Genomic DNA, 12,953 nt, shown 5'->3' with positions numbered 1-12,953 from the left:
TCATCATCATCATCATCATCATTTATTATAATTTGTTCAATTTGAATCCAGACTGCGGCCCCCTCCTTTGCCTCCTCCCAATCCCACGTTGCCTTTTTCTCCCCCATACCTCTCCCCTAGTCTACTGATAGACTTCCCCTTCTATCTGACCCTAGCCTATCAGGTCTCATCAGGACTGGTTGCATTGTCTTCCTCTGATCGAGGTATCAAAGCAGAGGCTGAGACTTATAGCCAAACTGTGGGCAGAATGCATGGAATTTTATGAAAGAAGAGGGAGACAGAACGACCTGGAGGGGACAGGTGCTCCAAAAGGAGATCAACAGAGCCAAAAACAAAAAACCAAACCAAACCAACCAACCAACCAACCAAACAAACAAACAAACAAACAAACAAAAAAATGAGCTCTGGGGCCCCTGAAGAGAATGATACCCCAACCAAGGACCATGCATTGACAGGACCTAAAACCCCTGCTCAGATGTAGCCCACAGAGTCAGTCCCCAAGTAGGTTCCCTAGTAAGGGAGTTCACTGACATGAACTCAGTGGCGGGCTCTCTGATCACCTCTCCCTGGGAAGTGCAGCCTTGTTCTTATATTTTAAAGAACACTGGGGCAAAGTTGTACTAAAGAGTCTTTTCAGGGCTTGGGAACCTACCACAACATTGCCTCTCGAGTAACATAAGGCCATCCAAATATCAATACCTATTATGTAGGGAAATGGGCCTTAGTGGAGCCAAGGTGCAACAAGAGTCTGAAGTAATGCTGATATTCTTCCACCCTGGCAGTTGTGGAAGCAGTTTCTGGGCGTAAATGAGAACCATATCCTTTCACTCATTCATTAGGCACATAGATATTAACACAACATGCTAGTCCCTCTTAAAGTATGACTTTTTTTTTTTCCAATAGAGACTATAGAGAAAAACAAGTCTTTACCATTTCTGGGACATCTTCCATATTCAATGCACCCTCCAGTAAATGTCCAGCTCTGTCAAAGGCTGCGTACCTGTTCAATTTACTTTTTATATTACAGCCCCTCTCCGAGAACTGATGTCCTTGTCTACATGGAGATAACAATCCCTCCCCACCAACACCTTATCCTGAAAGGCTTTAGGCTCTCTAGATAATGACACACATATATAAAGTGGGGGAGATATCTGGCTTGGTTAGTGGGCTGACACACCATGATTATAAAAGCATAATTTAAGTGTCAATGCCACATTTCATTTGTGACAGTTATAAGTCAAATCTATAGCTAGGCATTTCAATTTTTTTTTAAGTCAGCACTTTAGTGGCACAGTTGTCCTTAGGTGACCTAGCTTTTCAATTCCTGGCTACTCTTCAGGAAGAGAAAATTTACCCAGCTGATTCGATGTGAGTAAGGGTAGCAGCTTTCCTGACCTACACATGTCCTGGAGCTGGTCAGTTCCACCTGGGCCATGCCTGCTTAGAAGCTATGACCCATCCCAGTAAGGGAAGATCAGAAGCAGGGCCCCCCAGGACTCTTAATGCCTCTCGCAAATGACCACTGCTGAAACACACATGAATCAAATCTTGATCAATGGTTTTGTGGACAAAATACAAGCCTGCCTTTAGGCAAAGAGATATCTAAGAGGAACATTTTCCTTTTAGCATCACCTATTAAAAAATGAATTGTAAACTAATATATTACTTTACACAGTGAACAGGAAAATAATAAAAGGCATTAATTTAGCAAATATCCAAGGATGACTATTTATTAAAGACGAATGCTGATAAGGAATTAGATATAAAAAGTTTCTAGTTTTTCAGTAAGTCGAAGTTATATGTACTGGAAAGCATACAGCACATTCTCCTGGCAACACAACATATGTTCAAAACCTTTTCCATGACAAAAGAAGGCAAAAGAATTATTATACCGAAAGCCTTTCTCATACTTTATCTGTGACATAAAAGTCTTGATTCTAGTCAATTTTATTGATGCACCTTTTATATTTCATATCTATAAATAATAACCAAGAGGGACAGCAAAGAAACCAGAACAGTGAAAAAAGTAGGGAACAGAACACTCAGAAGATGGGGTGAGTACAGGATAGTAGCTATCATGGAGGAAAAAAGAAAGTCTAGAAATCAAAACCATACCCTTATTCAGGTTATCCCCTTTCAAATTACTCTGGAGGTCACAACTCAGGTAACTGTAATTCACCAAAACAGATAAAAATCTAATAGTAAAGAGAAATACACAAAATGAAACCTGCCTGAGTAAACCATGTGCACTAAATAAAAACAAGACGGAAAAGTCATTAGTGACTTGTGCTGCCTTCCCAGCTGTGCCCAATCCCATCGGCCGCTGAGGTACTCCACTACTGTCAACTAGCAAAGTCTTGAAAAATACAGCAGGAAAGGGGTGTTCCCCCACCTACTGCTACAAGCATTTAATGGTGGAAAGAGCTGGTTTCTAGGCTGGAGAAATAGCCTCGCTCTTCAATATTACGGAGGGGACCCTGGCAGAGGGTCTAAGCCAAGTCAGCCCAGGTTTACTGGGGTAAACACCAAATTCTTCTGTGCTAACACAGCAAGACACAAACTTTTTACCAATAAGAAACAAGACACAAGGACTATAGACAGCTCCCTCATAACCACTTTCAGAAATAGAATTGCTATCTGCCCAGATATAATACCTCCAGGAAGGTGTATAAAAGGTGTGACGTGAAATAGGTATGTGCATCAACTTAACTTTGGAAATTTATTTTGATAGGTGAAGGTCAAACTGGCCAGTCACTCTGTATCTGTGTTGTAATGAGCCACTCAAGCGTGTACATCCTTTTAATCAATGTTCCTGGCCATACCCAGCTTTCTTTTTCGCTTGCACATTTTCTCATCACTAGCCTGGTCCCTGTGCCCAAAGTGTCCATGCCTTTTGAAGAAAGCTGGGGAAATAAAAAGATTTTATTTTCTTTGAAGAAAAAATTATTTGAATTTCATCAATTTTTTAGTAAATAATATCTCTGACAGAGATAAAAATTAGTCACTGTTAAAAGGGAAATTCTCGCACTCTTTCTATTGAGTACACTTTGGTTTTATATCTAAAACAGCTTACTCAGCAGTTAAAATATATCTGTACATATGTAAATTTCTATGCCAAAGTGAGGGGGTTTATTCTAATAACTGTTCTATTTTTTTAAAGCAAATACTAGCTAATTATATCATCCCAAAGCTACCAATACTTCCTCTCCGTGCTGTCGGTGATTGGTGTATTCAGTGTAATGCTCCCCATACAGACTAAGCTTTCAAAACAAAGTATTGTTTTACACAAATCCAATTTGCCTTGGTTAACAATGCTCTATTAATATCCAGTGGCATTAATGCAAAGCTCAAAACTCAAGTGCCACAGATAAGAGTGGACAGTGTGACCATGTGACTTCACAATGAACCAAGTCAGAACTGCTGACCCAAGTCAAAGAATTCAGTACCAGAACTAGCTCTGCATGTTCTTTACCAAAATTTCAAGACTGAGTTACAAAAGAATGGTTCACAAATAACATGGGCATAACTTCAAATCCCACACAACTTGCTAATGTCAACTAACTAAGAGCTTGGACCAGCTTAGCTAGAATTCCCAGGAAGCATACATCTTCCGTTAACAAGGAGCAATGGCCGTGCGTAATTTTATCTCTAACTGTTTACGAAGCAAGACCCAAAAGTTAGGAAGGACCCAGAGAAAGCCCTGAAAAGCAGCATGAGAACCAAGTGGACACTGGAAAGGCAATATGCATGGAAATCTGAGCTGTTACAGCAATGGGTGCTTCCTGCATTTCTCTCAAGAACAGACACTATCTTCTGTCTTCTTTCCCATTTTCAGTTCATCAGAATCAGTGATGGCATATCTTTTTCTGAAGATGTCTTAAGTGAGTAGTCAAGAATATAAATGTCCATCTAGTGGTCAAGAATTGCCAACTGACAGCCCAACTATTTGCTCATGGGAAAGAATCCTGGGGAAGTGGGAAAAGCACAGGCCAGGGGCTATCTGTACGCCGGCCTTAGTGAAAGCATGAGCTTATGGCTTCTTCAGAGTCTTCTCAAACTGTCTGTGGATTACAGTTAACAGAGAAGCTACACCAGTCGGAAATAATAGAACAGAGCCCAAAATGGGCAGACCAACTGTAAACTTCATTTGGTTTTTCTCGAAAAAAGAGAATAACAGTAAGGGTAGATCCCCATATCTGAGCTGGCCCCAAATGAAAAAAGAAGGGGAGACTTCCGGGAACCAAACAATAGTGGTTTGCAGAGGCAGGCATAGAACAGAGAGCAGCTGTTGCATGTCTGAGACTAACAAGGTGGCACACACCTGTAACCCTAGCCTGAGATGCATAGTGCATTCCAAGTCAGGCTAACATACATAGTGAGACACTGTCTCTACAAAGAAAGGCAAAATGAAATGCAGAACATTAAAAATAAAAATTCAGCATCACCACAATGCATTAGCGACATATTCATTTCTTCCTTCCTCCAATTAATAGAGGTATGAAGCAATGAGAAAATGTTACACATTCAAAAGTTTGTGGTAGGAACCAAATGTTCTCTTAAGAACACAGTTAAAACAACTAGTAAAGAAGCCAAAGGTAAATCTGCTTACCAACAGGTATTTGACACAGAGAGGAAAGCTGCATTTTAAACTTCAGAAATTTAAGACTGTGATACATTTTAGAGAAAAGCACAATATTTGAAATGATAACGCCACTGGATGCCACTGGATGGCCTTCAAGTCAAAGTTAAAATGACAAAAGAGAGAAGTAGATAACTCATTAACAGGGCCAAGAAACTCAAAAATCTGGAAAAGATACACACAAAGGGAAGCATCTACCTCTACAAACTGCTGAAAGCTAAAGGCAACGAGAAAATCTTCAGTCCTAGGGAAGTTACCTCTCCTCTACCGTTGGCCATCCTCCTTCCTGCAACAATGGAGGCAAGAGACATTGGTACAGCATACTCAAAGGGCTAAAAGAGAATGTGTCCACCAAAGCTATATCCCACAAAACCGTAAGATGTCTTCAATAAAAACAGTATGTCTTGTGCCCTGCTTCTATTACAAGAAGATCTCAAGGAAGGAAAGCAACATTTAGATGGAAGAACGCATTTCTAAAAGTTAAAAAAACAATAGTTATTCTGGTCTCAGTTTTTAGTAAAGCTGATGACTGTTAAAAACAAGTATTACAGCAAAGTAATCTTATTGGGCTTACCATTTATATGACAATGGCAAAAAGGTACCAAAGAGAAGTGTTCTGTCCTAAGATTTCTGTATTTTAACTGAATAAATTGAATATAACTAGCAGAGCAAGTACTGGTAGTCCCATGCATTGTACATATCTTAGAACCTCAGTAATTTATAAGACCTTGTTTCAAACCTACCTATTCTACAGAAGGGAAAGGTCTTACCAATGGCTACTGTGTATAATGTGAAGTTGTTCAAGATTAAGGCCTAATTAGTAGCTGCAACTGTCTAGGGCTTGCCCCACTATAGAGCTGATTTACAGAATTATATCCTACTGAATCCACCTAACCAACCATGCTCTTCCCAGTTGTTGCCTATGTCCATAAATAGTAATCCCATTCTAAAAAGAACCATAACATCTCTCTTTCCAGACACACTCCATCCAACCTATCAGCAAAATCCCCACAACCCTCCCTTTCAAAACACCTTTAACTGAACCTCTGTTCTACCAAGCACCTCACCTTCAGTCTTGCCCTTCCTGGTCTCTAAATTGCACATTCCCATATCAGTCTCAGGGGCTTGCTTCTGAATCTACAGTGTTCACCCTGGTATTTGCATGACATGGTTCTCTTCCTCCTTGCTAGTCTTTCATGAAGACCTTCCCCGACTACTGTAAAATGGCACCTAGGAACCATTTTCCCTCCTGCTTTAGTTTCTTCACAGTAGCGCATCTGACCTGTTTGCCTATTGTCTCTCCTGGGAGCTTTTTGCTCCCTGCTACATCTGCTACACTCAGCACAGCACTGCTGTTGTCGCTGTTCAGTAAGGATCTGGTGGGTAACTGGAACCAAATCGACTGGTATTACAAACTTCCCAGACACATGAAAAAATATGATGAGATATCACCGCAAGCAAAGATACTAAACATATAAGAACTAAGAAACTCACATCTTTCAGGCTCTATTTCACAGGATGGACATGAACATAAATATATGTAGATAAGGCATCAAGTGTGACTAGAAACTTGCAGTTTTTTGACAGGCATGAACATAAATAGAGATAATCCCAGAGCAGGGGCTCAGTGGCCAGCCAGCCTATAACCTAATCTGTGAGCCTAACCCTAGGTCAGCCGACGTGAAAGTCTTCTGAAGAACAATACCTGAGGCTGACACACATCTGCAAACTATAAAATGTTTCAACACAGTGCTTCCCACTGTAGTTACAAAACACAGTGACTAGTAATGTACACATTTATTTCCTTTGTCTTGATTTATATCCCCCAATTTATCTTTCTTTTAACCTAGGTAGTCAGCGACTAATCTGCTTGGAGAATTAATACAGAAACAGACTACAGTAGCCAGTAACATGGAACAGCAGGTTGCAGCCTAGGCAACACTGGTATCTGAATTTGCCACATGGAAACATTTAGCAAGGTACCACTTTTACTTGTATCTAGAAGCTATTCCCACATACCACCCAAGCTGTGGCCTAGTCTTGGTTCTTCCAGGGTGACTGTGAAGGAACCAAGCTATATCTTGAAATAATTATTAGCAGAGTATAGGAGCAGCTCAGTGTTAGAGGCAACACTGCAATTGTTCAGTGTTTTACTTGAAGCCCTTGTTAAGTAACAGGGACTGCCAGCCCTGATACATTCCATGAACAGATCTGTACTAAGTACCTAATCTCTTGTATGGAAATTAATGAGACAAAAGCTCTGATTCTAGTGAAGGATTAATTAACAATTGTATCATCTCAAGTGTACTCCTCATTATTCTTAGGATGTCAACACGCTGAAGCGATGATGGCAAAGTCTACCTTTCAGCAGCTCAAGCATCTTACAGAAGGTCTGAGCAATAGCCAGAAATATGTGATAAAGAAGGGAAGACCCTGAAAACAATATTCTAGCATCACAAAGAAAAACAAGTACGAAGTCTAGTTCTATAGTTTTCAAAGAAAATGGTTAGTAAGCTAGCTGTGGTGGTGCACCCAACACTCGGGGAGGCAGCGGCAGGCAGATCAGTGTGAGTTCAATGCCAGCCTGGTCTACAAAGTGAGTGGAAGACAGCCAAGGCTACACAGAGAAATCCCGACTCAAAAAATCAAAAAGAAAAGAAGAGAAGAGGAGAGGAGAGGAGAGGAGAGGAGAGCAGAGGAGAGGAGAGGAGAGGAGAGGAGAAAAGAAAGAGAAAATGGCTAGTAAGCCATTTTCAGTTTCTATGAGATCATTTTATTACCAGTGAAGTGTGCAAAAAACTGATTTCTTAGGAATTAAATTTTTAAAAAGCAATGATACAATACTGTTGCCTCCTGTATTCCCTTCCACTCTTATTAAAGAGAAAAGAGAAAGACCACATCCAATGATTTGATACCATCATCAAAAGGATTCTAAGCCGTGGTCTAAGAACAACTGCAATGGTGATACTATATTTGAAAGAGGAGAGGTGGGGTAAAGAAATGACTTAGTAAAGTGGAAAGGCTCGGTGTGCTAGCCCATGCTTATAATCCCAGAGCAGGGGCTCAGTGGCCAGCCAGCCTATAACCTCATCTGTGAGCCTAACCCTAGGTCAGCCAACGTGAAAGTCTTCTGAGGCTGACACACACCTGCAAACTATAAAATGTTTCAGCACAGTGCTTCCCACTGTAGTTACAAAACACAGTGACTGATGATAATGATGACGTTGTTGATGATGATGATCATGTTGATGATGATGCTTTAACTCCTGCAGCAGCAGACAGTTTACCTAACCCGGTGTTTGGAAATTATCACACCTGTTAAAGCTGCCCATTGATACTTTTTTGGTACTCTCTACTTTCTATTTCTTCCTATAGGAGAAACTGTTACTTTGATACTGGGGGTATGGGAGGAAACACAACAATTTCTTTTTAAAAAATCAATCGTAGCATCAATTGTTTAAAGAGTCTCTACCTTTTTGGGATAAAGTTTCACTATATATCTCAGTCTGGCCTGGCACCATCTAAATAGCCATGGCTGGCCTTGTACCAAAAAGGTGCTCCTGCCTCAGCCTCCCAGGACTGCAGGCATGTGCCACCATACTCTGTGTAGGGTCTGCCTTCTTTAAAACTCTTCTGTCTCCTCTTCTAGGATACTGCTTTCTAGGCTAGTAGAAGTACCCAACACAACTTTAAATGATCTCCAGGCACCATCCTGGACCATGCTTTCTGTTCCTTTACCAACCCAATCTTCTACTCATATTTAAGGTACTTTCTTCACATACATACACACACACACACACACACACACACACACACACACACACTTTCTGACACTTCAGGACTCTGAGGTGTCTTACAACTAGAATTCTCTTCAGCACTCCACATCCATTCCCCTTTCAATCGTCCTTCAGGTAACATAACTCCAATATTCAGTTACTCAAGTCCAAAACCTGGAGTCAGCCTCTCTCACAAATCCTTATAATCTCTCAGTCAGACCAACAGTTTAAGATTTCATTTCCAGCCACACCTCAGAACCCATTCTCTGGCTAGCAAAGATGTTCAAATAAAATGGAGCATGTTCTGCCACACTGAATCCCCCAACAGCTTCCCACTACATTACAGTAAAATATTCTGGCCTTTGAACATAGCACTTCTCTCCTCACCACTTTTATAAATACAGTCTTTGTTCCAAAATGTCATTTCATCCATCAATTTTTATCATCAGGCCTCAGCCTCAATGCCACTCTTATTTCTTCCCAAAGCCCAGGTAAAATTAGGTTGCATTATTTCCTGACTGGTGATGTTTCTTTTGACTGCATTGAAGAAATGACTATTATTTATTATGCTAATAACTATTATTTGTTCTATGTCTGTGCAGGCAGACAAAGCATGACTTGCTACTTCCTCAGTGTCATACATCATACCACAGTTCCAGAGCACTGGACAACACAGTCACCCCTTCCCCAGTCAACAGTTTCTAACTGGAAAGCCACCAGCCTCTTCCTAGAAGAGCTGCGTAACACACTAAGGATATTATCCCCTACAGTAGGGTATTAGGGAAAACACTTTTAAAAGGTCGTCGACAAAAAGACAACACTAGTCCCTTTTCCGAGCAAATCTATAGAGCATTTACCTTTTACTTCCTCTAACTCTCCACAGTTCTTAGCACCTGTTACTTAGTTCATGGACATTAAAGTACTCAGCCACCAGAGTACAGTACACGACAATCAAAGAAATTCTAAATGTCGTATTCACTAAGGGCTAAGAACATTGGAAAAGTTTTTGTCAGTCTGTACGGACGAGCAAAAACTTATGGAGCTCACTCCTTCTACAACGCTAAGCAGCATTTTTTGCCCAATTTAACATGACAGGTATTTAACCCATTTGCTATGGTCATCTTTAATAGTTGCTTATTTGTTAACACCATCAACAACTTCTGGTTCCTATACAGATACTTCGGAGTAGAGGCTGAGGGTCCACATCAGTGGAATAAGCACCCATCTAGCATAGGCTATGAAAAGAAAAAAAAAAGAAAGAAAAAAAAAAAAAAAACGGTGAAGAATTCATGACCCTACTCCTTGCATAACCGGAACTCTGAATTGAGCATATTATAAACTATATTCATTTAATGATGTAATGAATTGAATCCAAAATTGATATCTTCAGAGGGTAGCCTTGCACTTCTGAGGAGCTAATGTAAGAAAAACCAAAATAGGACCCACCTTTAGCAATGATATTCCACGCACTTAGCATGGTCATCACGGCCAAATTTTTTTTTTTTGGCCCATTGCGTATTTTCTTTAATTTTCACAATAAATAATTCTGGACTGAGAAGGCTGAGGTTGAGAAACTAGGTGACTTTTTCAACTATCAAATAATGTGTTTAACTTTCAGATGCTCTCAACTGAACAAAACCACCAAAACCCAAATCATAAACCACACACAAAATAAACTTAGAGCCTTAGAGGACTTGAAGTGCACTGTTACTGACAAAATGTAAAATAGCAAAAACTTTCAGAAGATATATGACACCTTTCAACTAAAAATCTACAATTTATAGGTTTACTGCTCATGTTGGCTTTACTGAAATAAATCTGAAATATGTTTGTATAGAATTTTGAATACTAAAATGCTCCAATAAAATATCACCAACTTCATTTCTATTTCAGCCTATAAAGATTTAGAATAAAAAAGGAAAAGGATGGGTACGAAAAACTACATATGAATGAAAGAAGTGATTCAGAAAGTGGTTAGCTTCTGATATGACAAAATTCAACAATGAAACAGAAGTAGTATTATCTACAGCTAAATAATGTCAATCTTTTAAACAATCTATACGCTTGTAAGGGTTATGCATGTATTTCATATTGTGACTGTTACTTTATCAAGCATGGGGACATGTGTAGTCTTGTAAGACATGAATGTATGAGATCAAACCATCACTGTCCAAACAAATCACATAACCGTCTTCACCTTGATCATTTCCACCTTTCTGGTACCAACTCTGAAGTCACAAAATTCCATTACAGACTTGCTGAGGCAGATGGTAAGTAATTCCGCTCATAAAAGTTAAATATTAATCAGGTCTCAAAAGCATCAATGTTATCTTCAAATAATTATCTGAACCCCAAGGAAACAAAAGCTTTATGAGGCCATAAAAAAAAACAACAGAATTAGTAAAGTTAGTAAGAGTGTATTGAGAATGGTTTTCTGTTTACAAAGTAAATGGGCTTCTGCAAAGACCCCAGACTATTTCTATGGACATTCTTGAGAGGAAAAAATAAAATCCCGGTGTTTCCTCTTTTCTCTAAAGACTCACCCCTCTCAGTCTTTTTTTTTTTTTTTTTTTTAATATAGCCCTCAAGATTTATGTGTATAAATGTTTTGCTTGCGTTCATGGATGTACACCATATGCATGCTTGGTGCCTGTCAAGGTCAGAAGGCATCAAACCTCCCTGGAAGTGAAGTTAAAGATGGTTGTGAACACTCCATCTTTAACTGTGAGCGCTGGGAAGAGAACCCTCCTGATTTCCTGCAAGAGCAACAAGTGCTCTGAACTGAGACATCTTTCTATAACCACCCTCCCACACCAGCCCAGAAACAGCCCTCTTTGCAAAAAGTTTACAAACAAGCAAACAAAAACAAAAGGACCACACTATTACCAGGTACAACTTTTCCCAAGATGGGTGGCACATGCCTTTAATGCCAGCGCTGAGAAGCAGAAGCAGGTGAATCTGTTAGTTCCCAGCCTTACATAGCAAGATCTAGGACAGATGGGGCTACATAGAGAGATGAGAGAGATGATGGGGAAAGGGGGAGATCCAAAAGAAAGAAACAAAGAAAGAAAGACAGAAAAGGAAGGAAGAAAGGAAAAGAAAAAAGATTTCTATAGCCCTCTGTATATTCAAGACTGCAAAACCAGAGCTTTAATAATTAATAAACTACAAAAGACATGCTATTAAGGTTTTTCCTTCAAACACCAGCCTTTCCACTCAGGATCCCTAATGGATATACATAAACCATACACTACATTCTAAAAAGGACCCAGATGGTAGCACGTTCTCTCCACCCTGTCCCAAGAGAGCCTCTTCTAACCCTCCTCCACACTGCCTTCTCTGGGGCCTAAACACATGTGGCACAACAAGACTGGACAAAAAGACAGTGTACACAAGATATATAACTGCACGGGAAAGGCCTCTAAGTGCTGCCTCTGCCGTATCGCGTAACCGGCCTAACCCGCTGCAAACTTTTGCAGGATTAAGTTACATTCCGCTGCAATTCCACACTTGACAGCTGAATCCAGGGATGCCAGCGAGTCTTTCCTCAGGTCCTGTGCTGCCACCTCATCAGGGAGAGTCAGCGGCTGCATCCTGAGGCCAGCAAGCACCGGGGCACGGGGAGGGAGGAAGGTCTGGGCGAGCTCACCTTTTCCAGCTCATCGTGGAGCTCTGCCAGGCTGGGCCGGAGCAGCTTCTCGCCCAGCTGCGCGGCCGTGTGCCGGTAGTGGTCGATTCTGGGCACCGCGTCCATGGTGTTGTGGCCGAAGGTGCGCAGGTAGTAGGTGTTGGTGTGGGTGTCATAGTAGTACTGCTGGTGGTGTCCGCTGCCGCCGCCCGAGTGCAAGCTGCTGCCCTCGCTCAGCACCGTGTCCCCGCCGTTCTGGAAGCTCACGTTGGGCCCGTCACCACCGACCCCCGGCGCATCCGACAGGCTGTCATCCGCCGACGAGGAGGCAGCCGGGTCCACGAAGTTCACGCGGAAACGACCCTTGGCTTCCTCGCTGCCCTTGGCCACGCCGCTCTCGCCGCCGGCTTTCCCGGCCGCCGGGGTCTCCTTAGCCGCCGCCGCAGCAGCAGCCGCCGCCGCCGCCGCCGCCGCGGCCCGCCCGGCGTTCTCGGAAACCAGGTCCACCTGGAAGCGGCTCTGGCTGGGGGTGGGCCCCAGAGGTCTGCCCAGTCCATCGCCCGCCGCCGCGGCTCCCTCTCCGCCGCGCACCCCGCCAGCCTGGCTCCCAGCCGTAGCATCCTCCCGACCGGAGGGCACGGCCGTGCCGGGCAGGTCCACCCTGGCGGCCGCCGGCGGCGCGTCCCCATCCCGGGCGGGCCGCGAAGCACCAGACGAGGGCGCCGCGGGCCCGGGCTCCATCGCCGCCCGACGACGCACGGGAACCTGCGGAGCGGGCGGGTGAGGGCTGCGCAGAGCGCGGCTCGGGCTCCCTGGCCGGGCGGTCCCGCCGAGGAGCCGGGCGAGAAGAGTCGCGGAGGCGCCACTCACCGCGCCGCCCCCCTCCCCGAGCCCGCCCGCGCGCGGCACG

At 42.7% G+C, this 12,953-nt stretch overlaps 1 protein-coding gene across 2 annotated transcripts in view; it reads right to left on the bottom strand.

Moving 5' to 3' along the window:
* Positions 1-12,847, bottom strand: part of Slc12a2 (solute carrier family 12 member 2) — a 78,396-nt gene extending 65,549 nt beyond the window's left edge. For both annotated transcript variants that reach the window (XM_055622601.1, XM_055622602.1), the window contains exon 1: positions 12,065-12,847. In XM_055622601.1, the coding sequence (XP_055478576.1) occupies positions 12,065-12,784 (720 nt within the window). In that variant the 5' untranslated portion in view covers positions 12,785-12,847. The remainder of the gene's footprint in view (positions 1-12,064) is intronic.
* Between the last annotated feature and the right edge of the window lie 106 nt (positions 12,848-12,953).

Source organism: Psammomys obesus, unplaced genomic scaffold (genome assembly GCF_907164565.1).
Source record: "Psammomys obesus unplaced genomic scaffold, mPsaObe1.curated_primary_1811, whole genome shotgun sequence".
In the NCBI taxonomy this organism is placed as follows: Eukaryota; Metazoa; Chordata; class Mammalia; order Rodentia; family Muridae; genus Psammomys; species Psammomys obesus.
Note: the sequence above shows the minus strand (reverse complement) of the source record. Positions and strands in the feature narration are given on the sequence as shown.